General features: G+C 38.4%; 1 protein-coding gene across 2 annotated transcripts in view; it reads right to left on the bottom strand.

Moving 5' to 3' along the window:
- The window catches only part of DOCK1 (dedicator of cytokinesis 1), a 311,286-nt gene that overhangs the window by 10,663 nt on the left and 277,385 nt on the right, over positions 1–23,238 (bottom strand). For both annotated transcript variants that reach the window (XM_010581957.1, XM_010581956.1), the window contains exons 46-50: positions 22,687–22,770; positions 17,663–17,800; positions 13,979–14,124; positions 9,507–9,705; positions 3,932–4,085 (exon numbers count right to left, since the gene is read on the bottom strand). In XM_010581957.1, coding sequence (XP_010580259.1) covers positions 3,932–4,085; positions 9,507–9,705; positions 13,979–14,124; positions 17,663–17,800; positions 22,687–22,770 — 721 coding nt within the window. The remainder of the gene's footprint in view (positions 1–3,931; positions 4,086–9,506; positions 9,706–13,978; positions 14,125–17,662; positions 17,801–22,686; positions 22,771–23,238) is intronic.

Raw genomic sequence — 23,238 nt, forward strand, 5'->3', positions numbered from 1 at the left:
TTTTAACAGAAAATAATTTTTACTTCCGATTTCATGCCAAAATATTCATAGCTTAGCAAATATAATTTTCTCAGCTGTAAGGTCTGCATTTTCACCTTGTACATTAATACACAAGAGAAGTTTTGGTAAGTGCACTAAGAAAATATAATTGAGCTAAGCTCTATTTACTTTCCCCCAGTAAAATAAAAGCTTCTTGTTAATAAAATGGACAAATGAAAGCCTGTAATTAACTACATCTCTCTCAAAAACTTTCAGACTCCAGGTAACTATAATAAATGAGCAGTCATTAGTTGTTGAGTAAATAAAATCACGCAAGAGAAAGTACAAAACATTTATTATTACTGTTTGCTGGGTAGAAAGTTCCCTTTTCTTAGCAGATAAATCCTAGCAGGTACGTGCTGTAAAGGCTAATAGCCTGAGGGACAATAAAGTTTATTGAGGCCTGAGTGATACATAGGTTTTTGTGTAGAAATCCACCCACGGTGTATTTCAGGGTAATTCAGTCATTTTAACACAGGCGAAACCCACTGTGAGGTCTACGAGATAAGAAACTTAATTTATTTTTGACAAATTAGGGAAATGTTTTCATTTAGGAAATGAAAAAGGGTTATTTTATTTTACTGGGGTGATTTGTGAAACAAGTGGAGAACTTGTTTATGCAGATATTTTTATTGCAAGGTTCCTATCAATATCTTGCAAAAAGTATCCTTTTATTGTTCTCTAAAATGGCCTCTCAATAACACATTTAACTGTAAGGTGGCTGTATGTATTTGTCACTGAAAACTGTACTTTTACTCTTCATCCTTTCACTTGAACTTTCAACTACACCAGGAAGAAGAATATTTTCCATCCTGGGACTTCAAACTTTCAATGGCTTCTACATCCGACTGAAAAGTGTTGTTTGTCCTCCAGGACCTGAATTTCTCATGGCTTTCTCCATTGCTCCTGTTTTTCATCCTTCCTTTTCTACACATATAGGATTTGTCCATTCCCCAAACATTTGAATATCTTCCTTTAAATATCTCCATCAGAATCTATTTCTTCTAAGCTCAAGCCATTAAACATGTAACTGGAAAACAACGCTACGCGTTTGGAACTAAATATTGATGCTGTGAATGGACTTCCCTGTTCATTTGATAGGAATTCCCAGCCATACTGTACACCTAAAGATCATAGGCCTTTGACACCGTAAACCTCACAAAACAGCTCCTTGACATACATCCTGCACGTCTCATCCACAACTACCTATCTATCTGTCTATCTATCTATCTACCTCTGTGTTCGCTTATTCCATGCAGTTTAGGATAATACTGGGAGATGTTTGGAAAAGGGCATTTTCTTTAGAGTTGTAGCTTTAGCTAGAACTTTAGCAGAACCTTGAATCCTGCTTCAGAAAGGAAAAACTTCTTTCGGCATTTACTGTAAACAAGTCACATTTTTAGGTTTCACTATACATTCCTTAGGTGGAAACTGAAAATGAGTATAATAACACACTATTACCCAAAGATAAAGCGAATTTAACTGCCCTGAACACTTCACCTTTGTATCTTACATGCTATTGCAGTATCTACTAACTTCATCTAAGCCATTACATGTAGACTAATAGGTGCTACCCAGGAGATGGCAAGACAAATTTTGTTAGGAATTACACAAACCCTTTGTTTCTTTAAGGTTGACATTTGGAAGATCCATGGAAAGGCAGGTAAGCAATGTTTTTACGAGAGCTGCAGAGGAAACAAGGTGTGGATGCAACTCTAACATCTGCAATACCCTGGACAACCTGGATGGTCACCAACTGTCCGTGCAACTGTGTCCTGCTCTGCTTCTGTCCCTTCCCCTACGTTCCCCAGCTCCTGTTACTGCTCTAATTTTCTGCAGTCCCCGCTGTGTTCCTACAGCCTGTACATTGCACCTTCACAACCTCATCCTTTTGCAAGACAGCAATAAATCCCTGTGAAAGTGGACAGAGTATTTCCATCCACATGAATAGTTCATAATATACATTAACAACATATTTGCATTCAGTCCGGAAAACTGTTTAGTAGAACAACAATATTCTATAATGAAAAAAAACATTTGCCCTGACTAGCTAATCTCTCACTCAGTTTAATGAAATCCAGGAGTCATCTACCCTACTGCAGAAACAGGTATCGAACACAAACTTCAGTAATTTTCAGTCGTGTGTCAAGATCTATTTGCTCCAGATCTATTAATTTTCTCCTGCTCAATTCAGCTGAACTATATCTCACTAACTCAGTCACTACACAAATAATTACTCATCATTTCTGGTTTGCTATCATTATTCAAGGTGTTTCATCAGACTAGTATGCTCTGAATATTTATTTCTTACTGGACACGTGCCACTGAGAGTATCTTTGAGCTGGTGAGAGATCAGTTAGGTGACTTTTTTTTTTTCATCTTAACCTGATGATCAAATTTTACACTCCATTCTCCTAAACTGCCAGCTAACAAGCAAGCAGGATTGCTTAGCAACCCATTAACTGCTTTTAGCCAATTTGTGCACTGAAATAACTGCTTTATCCTTGGAATTCCTAAAAATTTTTACCACTAGAATTTCTCAAATGATTATGGACGAGTCCCATGGATTTTGCAATAAGCTGAACCTACTTTACATAACACCCATAAATCTCCAGCACATAGACATAAATATTCTCAGAAATACATGACAGATTCAGATACTTTTTAAAAAAAGAGATCAAGTTAGTTTTAATAAAACGTACACAGGAAGAAATAATCCAATGCAAAGACTATCTTTTGCAGGAGTATATATACTCTACTTCTCTGTATTTCAAGTTGTTAGCATACTGGTAGTTTGCAGCTACCGAAATTGTAAAGAAAGGAGAGGGTTCACCATTATCAAAATACTTGTTTTGGGGGTCTGACTATGCAAAGGAAATGCTGCCTTCATTTGCACTTCCTTACCCCTCTTCCACATATTTGCAGCCAACAATTTCAAATCATTAAAACATGCCACATGCCTTTTGGAAGACAATTCTGTTGCTATAAATTTGTAGAATAAACACATTCCTGCTCACAGGACATGTATCTGCAATCGGCAACAAGAACTTTCCAAAACACTCCCTATTTAAGGCAAAAGGTTTTAAGTGTCAAAAAAAGTAAATAAAACAGTGACCTTGATAGAAACAAGATTTTTTTCTTAAAATTGATCATCTATTCTCCTCTTTACTAACATTGAAGTCTTGACTATTATACTAGCATTTGGGTACATGTATCAAAAAGATTTTTTTTTTTTTTTTTTTTCTTTTTTTTTCTTGTCACATGCTAGCAACTGAAAACTCTGAATAACAGGTTTTGGAAAATAGCACTGTAAAAGAAATAGGTGTTGTATTATAACCAGTTGTGCAATAGGGTTTCCTGAAGATAGAAGCAAACAGATGCTATTTTACAGAAAAACTGAGTGATAGATGTCAATGTCAAACAACAAATACATCAAAAAGACTGACTTTTTTCCCCCCTTCTGGCTTGTACTCACTATGTAGCAAATAAAAGTTCTTTTAAGGTATAATTACATGAACAGATTATTTTTTCAGCCTTTATGCTCCAAAACACCCTAAATCCAATACAGAATCAAGTACAACACTAATTTTTGACAGTCACTCTATACCCAAGTAATTGTTAATGATTACTTGAAAAGAAACTTTCTCAATGCAACAATTTTGCTTGCTTTTGTAAAATGCTGAAAGAATTTCTGCTGGCAGAGGCAAGGAGCATGATGTTAAGAGGCAAGTTCTTGTTCCTGCAAGCAATCCCATGGTGATGGCAGAAGGACTAACTCAAAGAACTCAAACCAAGGCGTAATGTAATGCTCAGGAAAGACATCTCCCCACCAGCAGTTATTTTGCATAAAATATTCTAGGAAAATAAAATGTAATTAAAATTAAAGACTTACTGGACTGTATGCTGAAAGAAAGTTTTGTCCGTGGAGTTATTGGGGGTGGTGTCACTTGGGAGCTGGGAGGTGACGGAGAGACGGAGAAACGTCTTTCACTTGAAATGACGTTTATGACTTGGCTTTTTGGTCTCTGTGGTCTTAGCGGGCTGATCTGCACAGGGACAAAACCAGTGAGACAGTAAAGCAATACATGTTGTTACTGAGCAGCAGACCTTGGGATTGCTACATTTTCCCCACTACCTCCTAAAGAGTAATAGGGCAATGATAACATACAACACTTCTGATTTAATGCAGTATTTCACAGCAGCAATTGTTTTTGCCTTCTCCCCAGGAATCGCAATGAGACTTAATGCACACACCTTCCCGTAGCCTGGCATATTTTTCTGAAGCAATGAGCCAATTCCCCAAACACTTGCTTAGTAACAGCTCAGGAAGTCTATATCCTTACACAAGATTATACCGCATTCAAAATATTTTATTTCTTCTCATGGGGCTCTACTTCCCTGTTAAAATTTATCTCTTTAATTGTTTGCATGGTGAAACTCTCTTCTGAGGAAGACATCATCTGTCCAGAAACGCTTTCTTGATGGTGCCTGTTTGTGCTTATATTTAATTCACTGAAATATCCCAACTGTTTTGCTTGAGCTGCTTCATAGTCCACTTACATTTTCCATCAGAAACCCTGAAATGATACTTGTAATCTGATGGGCAACTGTTGCCTTTGTTAAGGCGATTCCTTTTACTGAGTTTAATTCTGAGCTCTCCTGTTTGTTATCTGTCCACCAGCCCCCATATTTCTAGTAATCACAGTGACAAAAGGAATTTTTTATTTCCAAGAAGTCACCGAAAATGGAGCAGCAGCCTGAAGTTAAGAGGGGAATTACATCCAAGGTGCTGCATTAGGACAAAACAGAAAAAGCCAGCAGCAATTCACGCTTTTCCGAAGAATTTTGTCATTTCACAATGTTTTTTCAGAAAGTATGTTGTGAAGGAGAAATCTAAAATGAGGTATCAGTGCTTCCTTTTATTTTCAGAAAAAAAATCCTAAAAGGGTTTGCATAAAAGGCTGTGCCTCTGAGACCCTTCTACACGAAATGAGTGACCATAAAGTACGTAACTTTTTTTTGAAAGTTCATCAAGACCTCAGGGTAACCTTTCAGAAATTTGGCTCATACTAAAATTCAAGTCCTAAAGACTCCAAAGGTTTCTTCTTTCAAGATCTTTTAATGCATATTTTTAGTAGAATGGATAAGCGAAGTAATCACTTTCTCAGAGGCATATAATTATAAAAAAGCAAATCAGGAAAACACACTAATTGATTTGCAAAGCTGCAACGCCAGAACCAAGAGAAAACCCAACAACTAGATTAAGTTCCCAAGTTAACCTGGTCCGTAGCTACTTATCTCAAATAAATTTTAACTTCTTCTGTGATGGACAACCTTGGTCCTCTTCTTAAAGCTTCACAATAAATCATGGTTCTGCTAGGGAATATGAACTCTTTGGAGACCACTAATCCATAATGAACCCATTGCTAATTTTTTTTGGTCTAATGAAAGGAAGATCAATAGTGAGTGATGTTAGGTGCCACTAAATCAATAAAATGTACAGCCTGCTATTCTGATTTCTAACACAGCTTTCAAGTGGTCTGTTAATTACCTGGCTTCAGTATTAGGTTTGCTATCAGCTCATGGAATCAAAGAACTAACAATGAGAATTTATGTTAAAGAAGTTTATGTGATGCTTAAAAGAAGATATAAATCTCTAGAAAACTATAAAGACATTACTGATAATTTTCATATACCAAAGTGCTTAATTTATCTTCTGATAAGATCATAGTAGTACAAGATCTCTGTAATTAGGCCTTGGGTTTTGATCAGTCAATAAATTCATTATGAGTACAGTGAGATTTGGGAAAAAAGTATTTAAGCCATACAACTAGACAAAACAGGCTCCAAATGCTCCTTTTTAAAGAAAATGTAAAAGCTCCATGAAATAATTCTGCAGTTTTATAATCTTCTCATGTTCTTTCATGAATATTCATTTGATTGGAAAAAAAAAAAGTTCCTATATAAGAAAGTCCATCGCAGTGATGGAAACACTCATTTCATGAGACGTCACCTTTGAGGAGAGTAGCAGAAGCTCTGCAGCGATGGGAATGACTGCTGTCTGACATGCCTGCTGCACCTCTCACTTGATATTCTCTGTATCGTGCTTGCAATTACGTTGCACAAACCAATTAGTAGTGAATAACACAGGATCGAGAACAGATTCATATATAAGGTTATTGATGCATCCTTCCCTCCTGAAAGCAAACCACTGATAACTGCCTGTTTGTGGTGGGCGAAGAATAATTTAGAATACGAGCGTTGTCAGGCAACAGATAATTGTGTGTGTGGGGTGTGAATATCTGAAACTGGACTTTCGTCAAGCACAAGTCTGCTATTTGCCAGCTACAGCTGGCACGGGCTGGTTGTGAACTGTGATGACACCTGGATGAAACAGAAGTGACACACACCGAACCCTCTTATTAATAAATAGACATGAGACAGAGCCAGCGATTATGAGGCTGACCACATGCTGTGCTTCTGCACATACGTTATTTTGACATATCTCACTATCTGAATCCATCACGGGTTCTCGTTTACTCCGTCTCACCCTTCACAATTTTAAGCGGAGTTTTTCCAGGCTGCTGTGTATCCTTCAGCATCACCTTAGACCCGACTTCATTGCCCAGTCTGGCTCATGAGAACATCGTGTGAGGTGTGCCAAAAGTCATACTGAAGTCAGCACATCGTGGTCTGCCACATCATTGCTACCCACAGAGCTTCCTCCTCTGTCGCAGAAAGAAGAAAGAAGGGCTTGACCGATCCGGTGTTGACAAATCCAAGCTGGCTGTTACTCTTTCATTCGTTTTCTTGAAGGTACTTACAAATTGTCATCGTACTAAAGCAAAGCATCTCTTCTGCTGTAAAACCCCCAAATATTTTAGAAGTCAGAACTAAGAATCCATTAGAAAATTCACCAAATAATTGAAATATTGTAATTGCATTAGCGATGGTACAAGTGAGTTCTAAAATTCTGAACAGAATGAATCCAGTAACTATAATACGAAATCTAGTAACTAATAGTAGTTTATTACTAAAATCTCGCTTTAAAAGCTCTTTAAATCTTATTATAATTTCCATTTCTAGTCAAATCTGGATTCCAACTTTTTTTGAAAAAACCCCCAAAAAACCAACAATCCTTAATTCCGCCCCCCCTCCATTTCATCATTATCTTTTTTTAAGCTAGCAAACTTTCTGCTGCCAAGTTCCTAATGCAAGAGAACTCAAAATGCCTTTTTCTTCATGAAACACAGCAGTAACAGTGCTTTGGGAGTAATTTCAACTTAGAAAGGGAACTTGCACACAGTGCAGCCCACAAAAGTAGAACAATGGAAAAGCTGAATTCTTACCCACAAAAGATAGCAATTTCCCTTTTATATAGTTAATAGGGGACAGGTCTCCAGAGTGCAAAAATTTTAAGACAAGACAAATTTTATCTTTAAACTGCTTGACATTATCTGTACAAAATTCCTGAAGACAGCAGTGGGAATTGTACAACCACTCTTGTAAACTAATCTCAAAAGTGTTTTCTCTAGTTCACCTACAAGAGCAAATGAACCACACTAACACCAAGCATTAAAAATTGACTTGGTCATTTTGGAGCTCATCAAGTAGTTTGCAGATACTGAAAAGGGAGAGTTTTTCTCTCACCAGTAAACTCCTTTTCATATTATTGATCTGTGGATTTCAAGAAGCTCGAAGTAACTGTAAGTAACTAATTCTGACATTTAATTGCCCTCCCTCTCTATAACCAGGGGACAATTAGTCATACCAGTCATTGACTGAAAGCTCTTGACTGGGAATAGTGGAAAACTTGAGTCAAACCATGTTGGGCTTTGCTCATTTTTGTTCTTCAGATGACAAATGGGAATATGCCTTGAAGGGTCATCACGTCCCCCTTTCCAGCCAGCATTTACATTTTTCCAGTCATAAGGAATCTTCTCCAATATCCAACACCTCTCGGAGATGACAGTGACCTTGCGGTGACATCAACCAGCTCTCCAGCATCCTTGGACGCCTCCCATCTGGTCTCATGGATTTGGGCAAGTCCAGCTGACTGAGCTGCCCCGCAATACAATTTTCTTCTCCTTCGCTAATGCTCTTCTCCCACAAGCTCTGCTAGTCCGTTTGGGGATCTGGGACATGGGAGTGCAAGTCTTGCCATTGCAATGTTCAGGCTTAGTCAAAATACCACTGCTGCAATGTGCAGAGTTGAATGCGTTGCATCAAAAAGATGAGACACGTGGAAATCTATGCAAAATGTATTTTCTGTCTGAAAACACTCTAAAGATGCTCACCTGGCTGGATTTGGCAAGAGGAATCTCCATTTATACAAACCAGGGCTGATCCAAAATTTACCGAAGTCAATAGAAAAACTCACTGGCTTCAAAGCAGTTTGGGTGAAAAGCCGAAGACGCACAAAAGGGGTTTTTTTTGAGCTTTTTGCTGAGCTAATACTGGGCCTATGGCCACATCAGAGAAAACAACTCTGATCTTCCAAGATGTCAGAAGACACATCTGAGAGACTAGCTCATCTCTGGATGGAAAAGGAGGAGCAAATCCAGAAAACAGAGGAACTATAGCTGAACATCTAAGTAATATTCGGCTACAAACACCGAACAGAAAGACTTAAAGGCTCTAGTCATCGCAGGTCAGAGAGAAATAGTTTCGGAAGTCCAATGTAAATGACACAGCCACCAATGGAAGACTCTGCTGAGTTAAAAGTTGGCTCTACAAGTACCTGTGCAAATCTTTAAAAGAACATTACATTTATTTCTGGAGGGCACGTTTTAAACTATTGGCCTCCAAACAGGTGTCCAGGCAGAGATTTGGAGGTTACAGTTAGTTCATGCACTCCCTGCTCCAGCTTAAAAAGGCCTCACTTTCAATTTCAGAGCTAAAACTTCTCAAGTTACCTAAGCCTTTAGGAGAGTTTCAGTGAATTAAATATACGCCAAGAAGAGAGGGCTTAAGAGAGATATGCCCTGTAGTTAATATTCTTACACACAGCCACCAGTGGAACTGCTTACGATTTTCTGCTCAAAATAGCCTTTCAAGAATACGTAATTGCCATGCACGAAATGACCTTGTAACATTTCCACCAAAAAGTGTCTTGCAGTAGTCAGCTGAAATATGAGAAAACCCATCATGATCTATTGGGAATCATAAATTCAAAAGGCTGCTAAAATGGTAGCATTTATTTTACTTAGGTTATACCATCTGTTCCTTTTATCAAATCATCATATATAGCTTTTGGTTAAGATTTTCATAGGAGATACCATGATTTTTTTACACTGTAAATAAAATCTAGATTTTTGATTCATTATCACACGTATTAACATTGTAGTGTATTCCCTTAAGAGTTATTTTTGGTCTAAAAATAAACTAAATCATAAAAATCAACATTTTTATTTAAAAAGAAAAAGAACACTGCTCAGAATTAGGTAAAGCATTACTTGCAAAGTTACCGTTTCTGAAAGAATCACTGCTTCAGACTGCTGCAGAGAAATATCAGTAGATTTAAATTCTTTATCAAATATCTCTTGGTGCTTGCTGTTCCTTTTCTCCTTCTTCTTTTCTTTCTTATCTTTATCTAGGTCATCCTTGTCCAATTTATCTTGAGACCTAGAATGCATCTTTTTTGGCAGGAGGGGCTCCAGCACAAACCTAAAGAAAATTGTTGTTGCTTAGATCAATAAAATACTATTTTCAAAACACCTAATTTTCATTTACATGTTTTCCAAAGTCTCGCTTGAGTTAACAGTGCTTTGCTAATCCAGGAAAACTCATTACAGAGAAAAGGAGGGGGCAGAAGGTCATAACAATCATAATTGTCTTACAATAAAATTTACTGCAGAACTGCTGAAGAACCAGTACTGCCTATTTCCCTCCTCTGTAGTAAATTTACTGGTTTACAGCTACACAAACTCCTGAGTTTCGCTGTATGTGGTTTACATAAAAATTAGTTTCTCGTTCAGCACTCCCACTATCTACGCCGTGGCACCACGGCCGGCGTGCCAGCAGCCGCCTGAAAACTCCAGTGGAAATCAGCACTGTACGAGTGCAGGTAAGTGTACAATGCATTAAAGAAATGTCACCCCTACTTCCCCGGCACCTTGGAGGCAGTCCTTATGTCTACCAATGGCTTTAAGGATTTCTTTAAAAAAGAGCCAAGTCCCCAAATTTCTCTTGGACTATTTTTCTGTTTTTTTTGGTGGAGAAAGAGGATGTACATACTCCCCAGAGAAGGAATAACAGTTAAGAAATTGTTCTGCAGAGGTGTAGGGATTTTCTGTTGAACACACACCACATAAATCACTTTCTAACCCTTGTAACTCATCAAAAGTACAGTACCTTTTCACAGAAGAGCAAACAGTATCACCCTTAATGCAAAGGAAACACCTATACATTGGTATAGAGGTTTACCCACAGGCACAAGCCCCATCCCTGTCTGTAATAACACCCTGTGTGTGCATTTGATTTGGCATGCACGCGTGAGGATATACATCCACGCGAGTGTGCGCACATACCCACAGACGCACACCTCTGCTCACCTACAGCACGCCCTGGTGAAGGGGAGCCAGGAGGGCTGAGCTTAGTTGTTCTGATATTAAAGATAAACTCAAGAATGAAAAATCGGTCAGATAATAACAAAGGGCAAGGTTAGTTTCCAAATTGCAGATGTATTTTCCCACCTGGAATGCTTCAAGCGTGTGGATATAGGCAGGGCTGATATACTACTACCATCAGCTCTGCAGTTTTTACAGTCCATGACTATTTTTTTTTCCTGGCTACAAAGGAAAAAATCTTTAGCAGTTCAATGAACTTTGAAAGGAAAACTTCATTTTTTAAAGAGTCTCTATTGTGTAGGGAAAGCATTATTCTAAGTAATACTGGAACTCTTTTTAGCTAATTTTCACTCAGTAATTTAAAGGAATCTCTCTTATCTGACCTTTTTTTAATGACTAGTTTAAATAAAAGTTAAAGAGATATTTTTCTCTTAATGAGCTAAAATATTCTTAGCTAGACAAAGTATTTTCTAATTTATTTTACATTATAAACTAAACAAATTACTAAAATCATACCTTAGTCAAAATTACACTGACAGATTTTAAGTGGATGTCTCAAATCATCCCATTATAAAACCGAAGCCAAATCAAAAATCCCCAAACAAAGAAACCAGCTTACTTTTTAACACTGGAAAAGTATTTACTATGCCACGGGGATGCATGCATGTACAGGACACAATCTTTGCTGTGAAATACTGGAGGATTCATATTTCAGGCAATTTGCAGTGAAGTTATCCTAATCATCTCCATGAGCAGCAATATCCAGCAGCAATATCCAAAATTATTATTATTTTTGTTGTTTGAAGCATTAAAGGCCCTTCAGTTTTCAGCCTAAGTCAGCTCATTTGATGGAAAGATGTCCAAACCAGTACCTGCGGCAATGACCCCTGAGCCATTACCCTCATAACCAAAGCCAAAACCACATGGGTTGGAAGACAAAACTGCAAGCTTTTTTCATCCCATTTTACAGGCAGGGAAAAGGGAGGGCAATGACTTGCCCGGGGCCACAAAGCACATCAGTGCCAAAGCCCAGACCAGAAGACAGCTCTCCTGACACCGTTTTACCCATCTGCATTGCATATTTTAGCCACTTCTCCTGCCTCGCTGGCTGACTGCAAGTTTACAAGAAGAATTGCCATTCTTCAGACAAGGATTAATTGCTTCCCTTCCAGGCATTACTATTATTAGTACTATTAATTATTTGTATGCAATGTATCGGTGATAAAATGGGCTAGCACGCCATGCTCCTACTTGAGGTACATTAGGATTTCCAGCAGATGGCAAAACACGGGCACAGTGGGACTTCCCCACTTCCAACCACTGCTTGTAAGTGCTCAGATTTGTACTTCTAAGTCCCATTTTAAATGGTGAATAAAGCCAAGGTCCTTTTTTTAAAGTCAGAGTTTTATTTATACATAAAGTTGGGAGTTGTAAAACACATACTATGTCAACGTCTGCTTTGAGTTTTTACTGTTTAAAAGCAGGAGAAGCTGGAGATGGCATAACATGTAAGTTGGGTGATCTGGGCAAGACAGTCTGTCGGCTCCGGTTTTAATTCTTTTTCTTAGCTTCATCTCTAATCTCAGAATTAACATGTGAAGAGGGGGAAATGGAAAGTAGGAGAGGACAACTGACCATAAACCCAATCAACTACGGTAGGTACATGGGTGAACTTCTTCCAAGTTAATAGTGACAAACCACCCACATGATTTTTACAGTCATTTGAATTTTTCAGGTCTTCCATTATGGTATTTACATCTGATGATTTTTCTTTTCCTGCTCCACTGATCAAGCAAATGAGCATTTTTTTCAGGTCTTCTCAGTGATGATAGTTGTTTGTTATATTTTCCTCACATGTATTCCAGCTGTACTGCCCCGGGCTTGGAGCAGGAGCTGAGCTGCACCGTGATCTTTGTGAGGTTTTTTTTAGTATACATACTGAGTAGACTCATGACATCCTCCAGAACTGCTAAGTGATACCTGCCACAACAAAGCTGGGATGGAGATGCAAAAATTAAGAAAATAGCATCCAATGGAGAAAGAAAAATACATATAAAGATTTTGAAGGCAAAAAGAGAAAGAGGTAGAGGAAGGCAGGGAAAGAATTAGTATTTTTCTTCTGAGAGAAAAGAAAGTTGCCCACTAACTTGGGATAGTAGTTATCCCCAAGTTCCAGCAAGACAACTTTCATGGATGCCTTAGTCAAAATGCATTATTGTCTCTGCTGTCCTACATTTATATCAACATGACTTACTGCGTATACATTATAGAGGGTAACATAATGAGACCTGAATTGTGCTCTGTTTGCCGTTCTTCCCAATGGGTAAATAAACTGTAATCAAGGTAAGTATCATGTTGGTCCTTAGGTGCTGGATTTCATTTTACTTGATGCTTTTACTCTCTAGTCAAGTAATAACTCCCTCTGAAGGTGCACAAGGGACACTAACGTTTCTAGCACATCTCTGTAAGATAGCAGCCCTTCAGGAGGCTTTTTAGAAACTGCCACCTTGGTCAAATATTGAGTTTCTGGATTACGGGAATGCCTGGGGGGAGGAAGAGGGAGAAGGGACTTCTGAGGCTGTGTGGAAACCCCAGAAAGAAAACAGATTATTTTGTTCTTTTGAGGGATGTGACTGTGAGACAGGGCATATCAACAGAATTCCCAGGTCTCATGTGAAATATCCTGATAAGTCTTGGAAGTAGAGTCTTGCCATAAGCAGCTTTTCCTCTGGCGGCAAAAGTGAGAAGAAATTGTGAGCAGTTAGCTAATCCCTTCCTTCTCCCAGGCTCCACCTGTTTACCACGACAGGACCAGCTGAACACACGTCTCATCACTGACTTTCCGAAAGATCTATTGCAACAATTATAGTTGCAATACCTTACAAGGGGATAATTTACCTCCTGTTTGTTTGAATGCTTAGGGGGTTTTCTTTAACTTTGTTTTAAAGATGACCAAGAAGAGCATCATATTTATTTTGGTTAAAAAAACCCACAAGGAATGTATCTTGAGATAAATGTCTATATAGGTTGGGTTTTTTTAGCCAATATTAGGCTGTCATGTAAAAGCACCATCCCCACCCCACACTAGTTACTCATACCTTTGTGTCACCTTAATGTTTGTGGGGTATTATGATGAACCAAATCTGGAATAAAATACACTGGGAAAAGACCCAACCAAAAATCCCACAGGTCCTGATGAGATCAAACAAACGCCATGCTGCCACACAGGAAGAGTCAGTAGGATCGGAAGAAGTAACACCATGATAGCACTGAGATCTGGAGCGGGGTGGTGACAATCCTCAAAACCTATAGACGTGCACGCCACATGATGCTTTACAGAGATAAGCCCTGAATGAGTATTTCTTACGCACCCATCTGAGCCAGGTCGAGAAGGTGTGCTGTCTGAGGAGATGGAAGACACTGATGCAACGGAGAGGGGTCTTGAAGACGACGGCATCGTGAAGGATCTCACCATAGACCGTGGCCGACTGCCTCGTCTATCATCCAGGCTTGAAAGCTGCAATAAAGAAATACAAGACCTTACTTCTTAAATCACAATATAGCTGATATCTGGTTGCTAAAAGTAATGTGGAAAGATTTGATGGTTTTTCTTCCATTTCACTATACATTAACCACAAAGAAATGAATTCTAAAGAAAATCCATTTAAAGGACTAGGAAGAAATATTTAGGTCCTAATAGGCACATGTATAATTTTAAACATATTCCAATAATTCATTTGTTTCAATGGTATTTACAAGCTTCTTAACATGTGGGCTTTAAAAAAGGAGCTTTCTACAAATAACTTTTTTTTCCAATCCATCTCTGCAACTGAAGTGACTGCCCTGTCAGTATATTTAAAAAAAAAAAGAAAAAAAACCACTAAGAGGAACTTTACGTCAAGAGAGCCAATTTACAGAGTGACATCTAGGTTAAGAAGAAAATATATGAAAGATTTTTTTTTTTTGTTGTTTCAGACAATTTCATAGTTCTGAATATTTATACAAGCTTTGTTAGTCATTAATAACTGATATATGCATAAAATAATTGAACTCTTTCAGTCAACAAATAAGAATCTCATGCTGTTTAATTACAGGTATATTTTCCACCCTGTCAAGTACTGGTAAATTGGCCTTGTACAAGGAAGGCAGAAGCGATAAAACTCCCATCAGTCCTGACAATTCTTACTGGTGGGTAGAGTGAAATTAGAAAGATAACACCACCTGCGTATGACTTTCCAGTCATCTCCCTGATGATGTAAATGTATATTATTGAAGTGACTGACACGCAAGTATCATTAATGTCAATTATTCCTGTTCTCCTTGGGAATAAATTACTATTTGAACTTTTCTCTTCCTAAATATATTAGCAAGACGGGATCTGAAGGACTACAAATGGAACACCACTTCGAAGGATACCACAAAGGCTGGCACATTCCCTGTAAGATCTCAGTGTTCCCATTAAAAAAAAAAAAAAAGTTAATCTCTGAAGGAAGGCCTGTCATAAAATACAAGAGGATACTTCACTGGCACGTACAATTCCGCTGAGGTTTTGGGCGCTCAGAGGACGTCACTTGGCACGTTTTTGCTGCCCTGCCTGCTGCGGCATCTTTCCCGCCGCCTCCTTAGCCCGGGATGCTCTGCCTCTCACCGAGCAGACAGCTGAAGCTCTCCCTCACCATATCCCACATCATCCACTCTTCAGAATAAACCTCTGTGGGATTCTCCAGAGGTAATGTGGAAACGAATTCACACCCTGCTTATATTGATGTGATTGGCATAACATCCGTAAACTCAGTGGCACGCATCCATTAGCGACCGTGATCAGAACTGGATGAGGAGGGTGCTGGTTTAAGGCTGTTCAGCCGTATCTCGGTCACTTCATTCCTTTTAGAATTGGTTTAGTGACTGCTGTTCATCTAGGGGCAGAAGTAAAACTGGAGAACTTGTCATTGTTATCAATTTCTTTCTTCTATTTTTTCAATCTTTTATTTCTTAATTTACTAAGGACTAGATTGTGATGGAGCTCCCACCTGATATTCTGGCCCTGGAGGGTTTAAGGATGGGAAGAGAGGAAGGGCATGAAGAGGTGATCTCCTCTCTTTGCAACTGTGCTTTAGACACTGAGTTTTCAGGCACAAGGCAAAAACCACAACTGCAAATGTTTTTAGCCCCATGGCTGCAGAGATAACATTCAAAATCTGAGCCCATGAAGTAGTATCCACCTCAATACATATGTGAATTGATGCAACACCTGCAAAAATGATGACCCAACCCCAACTGGGGCAACCATGCCATTTGGTGTTCTCATCAGGAAGCCGCCACTCGCTTGCAGGGAAGCACCTGCCATTTGGTAACACGTCCTTTGCCTGCTGGGACCTGCTAACTGGCTTTCTTATTAAAAGGCAGTTAATGGGATTACAGTGTGAGGTCCTTATCTGCTCCCAGGGTGCCAGGGAAAGGCAGGGATGGAGATGAGACGCCAGTCCAAGGTGCAGGCTGGCAAGCTGGCTTTCCTGCGCCATGCCCCAATAATTAATGGTCTGCTGGTGATTTCTTTTGGTTTTAGATGGCTTTTGCTGACAGAAGGTGGATCTGTGCAATCTTAAAGATCTCTGCCATCTTAAATAAATCACTGCTTTTCGAGATCATTTGGTTTTCATACCAGTCCTTTTTGTGGGAAATGGCTTCTGGTATAGGATAGTCTTGAGTCCAATTTGGGGAAAATGTGTATTGTCCTAAGTGATACCTCACTGTTTGCTCTTTTGGAGCTAAAATTTTCCCTAAAAATCAGGTAAGTGGTATAGCTTGAAGCCCACTTACGTATCCTGAACCACCAGGCAGGAGAGAAGCCACAACTCAACTCGCCATCACAGGGCCCGGTGGGAGGGAGACAACTGCGTGCCGGGTCATAGAATCATCGAACAGTTTGGGTTGGAAGGGACCTTGAAGATCATCTAGTTCCAACCCCCTGACACGGGCAGGGACACCTTCCACTACACCAGGTTGCTCCAAGCCCCATCTCAGCAGCATACGCACGATATGCTGACTACCTCTGCGTTAAAGGACATACGGGTCTTTTCTGGCAAATATATGTGCTTTATTTTCTGGAGCAGTGAGAAGGTATGTACTGCATATGCAAGTTTCGCGTACTGCTGTCGTTTCACAAATAAACCTAAAAATTATAGCATGTTTACAACACTGCTGTCAGGACTACCAGTAGACAGAGATAAAGCACACCCTGGCAGCCTTCAATATATTATTAGGACATCAGCTCTGCATAGTCAGTCCTAGAGCAACTGCAACCACTTACATCTTGGGTTTTTAAATAGTTTTAAAACCCGATCATATAATAGCACCCAATCCACATGGCTTTTGACTGAATTATCAATTATATTCTGAATTACGAAGCTGTATGCTGGCTTTTGGCCCTCCTTCCTGATGAGTAACACTCGAATTAAAAGCAGAACAAAACCCCACTGGAAACACCGCCCAATTCTTGGCTGTGCCTTGAAGATGAAGCAGCAACTGAAAACAGCTTGTTGGAATGAGAAAAGCCTGAACTCCAGCACTACTAAATCTCATTAAGTAGCAGCTATCTTTTTACTGCCTGCCTACGTTTAGGGTGGTGCCAGAGTATGTCAGACTGCACGCTACCATAGAGCAGCACAGCCCTCACATCTCAAAAGGAATTATATCTACGGAAAGGTGACATTCAGCTCTAGAAAAATCATGCTATAGTGGCGATTTTTTTTTTTTTTTAACTCAATTCCTTAAAAATGGAACATTAAAGAATTATCTTGACTTTCAAGGAACAGATTCCGGCAATTTAGAAATTGTTCCCATGCTAGAACATGAAAGTACCAAGGCTTTCTGAACATCTCTTAGGGAATCTGCTCAGTATTTAATAATTTGATGACCACTGAGAACGCCCAGGCAATGCTGCATCAACACTGCTTTTTTTAATCAGCGGGAATTACAACAGAGGAATACCCAGTTGCCCGTAATTTAAAGAAATTCCATGTGTTTAGGAAACATAAAGTTAGCAGGTAACTTACGACAGCGCGGACCCCGTACTGTTTTTCCACTTTGTCTTTCAGCTGCCTGAAGCAAGCCTCCATCCGCTCGTGGAACGGCCGCAGAGCCTCCGTCACCTTCTCCCCGTGAATCCGGATCCCTTCTGCCAGGAACGGGATCTGGAAAGCAGAGTTACGCTGCTTCAGCCTGCCCAGTCCTTCCTAAGCGAAGGGTTAGGGCAAGAACCCCACATATGTTGCAAGAGGAGTAAAAGATCTCATGGAATAATAATAATACAACAGCAATAATAATCATTCATTGCATATGAAGCACAACATAGTAAAAAAGGATCTAAAAATCTGTTATACATGATTTCCTTTTTTCTCTGTTAACCAAAGTCCTTTAAAATTAATACACCCATAGTTCTGTCCAGTAATCACATGCTGGAGGCACAGATGAATTTATCAGATAGCACAAATATTCCTGTGATGTTATATTCACAGGCCCCCAAACATGCTGTACTTTAAAATGGCAAACTGATGAATGATGACTCTCACACTGGGTTATTAATATCAGTCCTTTCCCAGTATCATGAGAATAAAACCTTGAAGGAGAAAATACTTGTATGTCTTCTAAAATAAATGCTAGTTCTAAAACTGCAAATGAGCTACATCCTTGGACATGTATATATAGCAGAGCAGTATTTATTAATAAAACATATAGTTTTATATAATATACATTTCTCCTTAGAAAAATAATTTTATTTTCTTTGGGAACAAAACAGAAGAGAAAAAATTAGATTAATTCTCTTCTGTAATTGAAAATAATCATTTATCTTCAAGGCTTCTGTCACAAGATATCCATGCCAACACAGGATTATATAATTAGTTCATCGTGTGGAGGTGTAGCTGACCTTTTAAAATGTTTTAAGAGAGACATTTTCATTCCCACAGCTATCCAGACACACTATTAGAGTTTTCTACCTCCAGCTTAGGAAAAATATTTCCTCTTCCAGGTCCGTTTCAGCCTACACAGTGCTCTGATTCTAACTTAGATATTCTCTGCAGCAATCAAGCTAAGAGGCTTCTTCTTAATAATTTATAATTAAATCATAATACTGATTAAACCCAGATTTTTCTAATAAGACTGAGCAGCAATCAGAAGGAGTAGCTTTATTAGTAAGGAGAATAATAAATACACAGATGAATTACAGATGAACAAACTCAAGAAATCTTATCAAGACAATTCTCTGTGATTTGGCACTATTCAAATGGACACAGCTTCTTTCCTAAAGGCTACAAAGAGGAGTAAGAATGACCATCTTTTTTACTGTAGCCACTTCTATTTATAGTTATATGGATTTGCACGCTACAAAAATTAAACATTAAAATCAGAAGACTTCCCTGCTCTGAACAAGTAAATGAATTTCCAAATTTTCATAATTATCAGGCCACACTGTGACCCTCCCATTTTGCAGGGATAAGTGGTCACTTGGCTCATCTATTTAAAAGAACCTGCTGACTTTTTAAATGGATTCTTTTAAAAAAATCGAATTACCAAGATGAAGTACACGTGGGGTCTGAAGCTTCAGCTCTGAGATAATTTTTACAAGCAGAAAATGCACTAATGAGCCTGTCCTAGGGATTAGCCATCTCCAATCTAGAAAATCAAGCAATAGGAAGGAAATTACATTTTTTTGTAGGGAAAAGTCCCAGTCAGGAAAAAAATGTAGGTGCTTCCTTCTGTGCCCCAAACGGGAGGGGCTAAGGAGGGTTTCACTGTTGGTGTACACCAGGTGTGTGCAACCAGCTGTGGAGAGCTTTGGGCACTTGGAGAAGCAAAATAATAGGAGGGTTGATGGCCAGGTCTGCTGGGTTGGGTTGGGAGAAGGTGAGCACCTAAAGGCTGGTGGCCTCTGGGTACAAGAACCGTCGAGTCAAGAGCTGGAGGAACAGGCAAGAGGAGCCACCAGCTACACGGGAATGAAAGACGACCAGAAACCACAGAAGGCGGCAGCTTGTTATTCCTTAACAGAAGCTGAATTTAATAAACTTCCCGTGGCTTTGCTACAGAACTTCTGTGAGATTTTAGAGTCAGGATATTTGGTCTCCCTGTCCAAGACCACTTAATCCTTTAAACATTTATCAAGTACAGAAAGAAGGTACCTTCGGACTGTTTTACCTTCTTCTACTAGCTTCAAAATTCTTCCTACGTCTCCTTTCCAGGCACTGACACAGGGAAATCTGGTGACGAGCGACACTGAATTTTAAACCTATATGAGTCTTTGTCAGATGCGGCGAGAGAGGCAGATTTTTGCCACATTCACGATATTACCAATTCATTTGGCTTTGGAGCATTGCGTGGGTTTGCTTACGGCTCTATTTCGAAAGACCCTACAGGGCGTCCCCACCTTTGGAGAGGTGAATGAAAAAATAAAAGTAATGTAAGGAGCTGAGCTAGAAACGAATGTGCTGAATGAGAGAGGAAACCACCTCAAGATAGTGCTTACTTCCTAACTCTAATCTTTCTCGATTTTACAATTTTATAAAGTTCCACTGCAACTTAAATTATTCCCTGATTTTTAGTTCTTCTTTTTTTTTTTTAAAGATCTTGATCTGCTTGGCTGAAAAGAGTGAAAAAGCCACATAGATTTGAATTATTAAAATTAATCTTAAATCTTAAAAGATAATCTCTCATAATAATGGTATCATAAAATATGATCATAAAAACTTAGTTTGTTATGCCACAATTCTTTCAGCTATGTAGAAGTAGCACAAGATTTTTATGTGACGTACCAGTTTTGGCATGCTGTAAATACATTAACTAAATGCAGAGTGACTAACATCATCGATCATTCATTTCATTACCGTAATTTCAATCAATCATTTCATTATCTTCATGTTAAAATAAAACATCAGCTTGAAATGATGTAGTTGCATGGAAACATTTTTTTCTCAGTTGGAAAATCACTAAGATGGACAAAACCAAACACTGCTTTACTAGTGATATTTATCTGAAAAAATAATAAACAGAAAAAACCCTATACTTAAGAGTTCACAGGAATTATAAAAGGATAATATCCTGAAGAGCGTGAATTCCATAGCACAATGGAGAAACAGGTAAGGGGATAGAAAAAAATTAGATTTAACTAGTCAGCTGATAATATGATTGTCAGGCTACTATTTCATATACCCAGACTGATTTATACGGCATAAAGAAAACCTCCGTGTGATTACAGATCTCCAAGCCCCACATTACTGAAAAATGAAACCTCATTTTTGCTTTCAATCACTGTCAAGCCTGTGATGAATTCAGACCACTGCCTGACTTGGGAAAGTTTCCGCACCAAGTCCCTCTCCCGACACCAGCCGACAGCTCCCACCCCGCTCCCGTCTGCTTACGCTGCTCTGTTCTGCAAACTGAAAGAACTGGAGAGGAGGTTCAAAGTCTTAGGATACGCTAAATGTATATGAAACGTCTCAGGTAGTTTATAAGCCCCGACTGCCGCCGTGAAATGGCTAGACCTTTTAGTGAAAAGAATTTTCAGATATAAAAATAGTTTTTGATCCCTTTTCTCTATTTTTCTGGTTCCTATTGTTTTGGAACTACAATACTGATGGGAAATTATGTATTTAAAACCACCGAGTAATTAAAATACAATGTGATTAGCTGCCATACATATTTTCAAACAGTAATATTATTTTAATAACCAAATGCTACCAAAGTGAATCTTTGCTGAGGAAAAGTGTGTTTGTAATTAATTTGAAGTATCACTATCAGAGGCAAAGACAGAGAGCTGACGTGAAGTTAGTCTTCTGGGATCAAATTATTTTCCTCTGTGAAACTTAAAGCTCCTAAAACCTAATATTCTGTAAAAGCTTACAAGAAAATAAATAAATAAATACATAAATTTTTTTGCAGACCAAAAGGTTTTTTATTCAGTGATAGTTTTATGGTCTTCAGAGGATTTTTTTTTTTTTTTTTTTTAATTCTGTATCTTTGGTTCTACTACCTCTAAGGTTGAAACCTATAGAAATGTAAATTATTCCCTTTATTATAAAGACAAAATTGAATATAAAAAGGCAATGATGCACTTTCTTTTGTGGGGAAAAAAGCTTCCGAACATATTGGTGTTTTTTTAGTTATCATAAAATTACCTTGAGACCACTGGAAAATGGCCAGTATATGAGTATGGAACAAAATTGGAATTGTTTCTTGTTTGTTCTGAAAAATATCCTTTGGTACACATAAACGCAGTTCTTCATGCAAGAGGGCTCCTGCTTTCTCTCAGGCACAGGGCTGGAAACCTGGGTTCCATTCCCAGTTCAGGAAATATAACCTGTGTGATCTTACATTTAAATGATTTCTGCTTTAACACGTCATCATAAAAACACCACATAGTTTCATATGCTTTAGGAATCACTACTGTTTTTTTACCATGTTAAGTTATATAGCAAATGAAGCAAAGGTTTCACAACGTCTCGATGAATTTACTGAATATTTTGCATGCAAGTTAATTTTGCAACTCTCACATTTAATATTCTGTGCTAAAAGGTACTGTAGGTATACATAGAAAGTTTAATAAATGGAAAATACATTGTTTGAACAAAGAAGTGAACATGTGAAGAAATCCTGTCCCAGTGGATGCAAGCAGGAGGAGGGATTCAGGGTTAGGCATTTCATCTTACTGTCTGAGAAGAATTTCTGAAATCAGCCTTAGAAATTAAAATGCAAAACTAAATTGCCAGTAATACCAACCAGCATTATTATGAAATATTTTCTCACTTGATATAGATGGGATATTTTCACTGTATTACGGTTACAAAAAAAAAAAAAAGGAAAAGAAAAAAAAGAGGTTCATCATGTTTGTTCCTTGCAGGTTTATCAAATGACAAATGATGTCAGATTTGAAAAGATGAACTTTAGCTCAAGTTCCAAGACAGTTTTAAATGGCAAAGAAGTGTACACAGGGTGAACGGTTTAATGTCTGAATTTTTTCAAAAGTGACACTAAACTGTCTTTGTACAGCAGTTGGCCCTGACCAACCTGACTTAAAATCTTTTACCTGCCAAGCAATCAGGTCCTTCAGTTTTTCAATCTTTTCATGATCTTCTGGATGCTCGTGCATATATTTTTCAGTAAAAAAAGCCTAGTCAAGAGAGAGAAATGAGCCATTACTTCAGAAAATGAATCAACACCTTCTACCATGGAAGAATTACCAACAGCAAAGATAAATGAATCAACCCCAAAGTTCTGCAAAACAGCAGTAATAGCTAGAAATACAAAGTGAAAATCTAGGAAAGAGATAGAGGATTTAACAATGTTTTAAGATTAAGACAGAAGGACACAAATGGACGGATACAGCAACATGTCTGTCAGCATGGACCTTCTCCATTTATGTTACAAAATACATGTTGTTCGTACATGCTAGCTTAATATGATTAATACTGGCAACACAAATACTAGATACAGTGTTTACAGTTTCCCAGTGTTAATATCATACCCCATATAACTTTAAAAGCTAACGTTGTAAACATGCAGTTAAGATTACTTAGAGATACTTGCAACTGAGCGGTATCTCAGAAGTCTCTACCATTTGACTGATCCTTTAAAAACT

The sequence above is a fragment of the Haliaeetus leucocephalus genome, unplaced genomic scaffold, assembly GCF_000737465.1.
Source record: "Haliaeetus leucocephalus isolate CR32 unplaced genomic scaffold, Haliaeetus_leucocephalus-4.0 Scaffold830, whole genome shotgun sequence".
Taxonomy (NCBI): Eukaryota; Metazoa; Chordata; class Aves; order Accipitriformes; family Accipitridae; genus Haliaeetus; species Haliaeetus leucocephalus.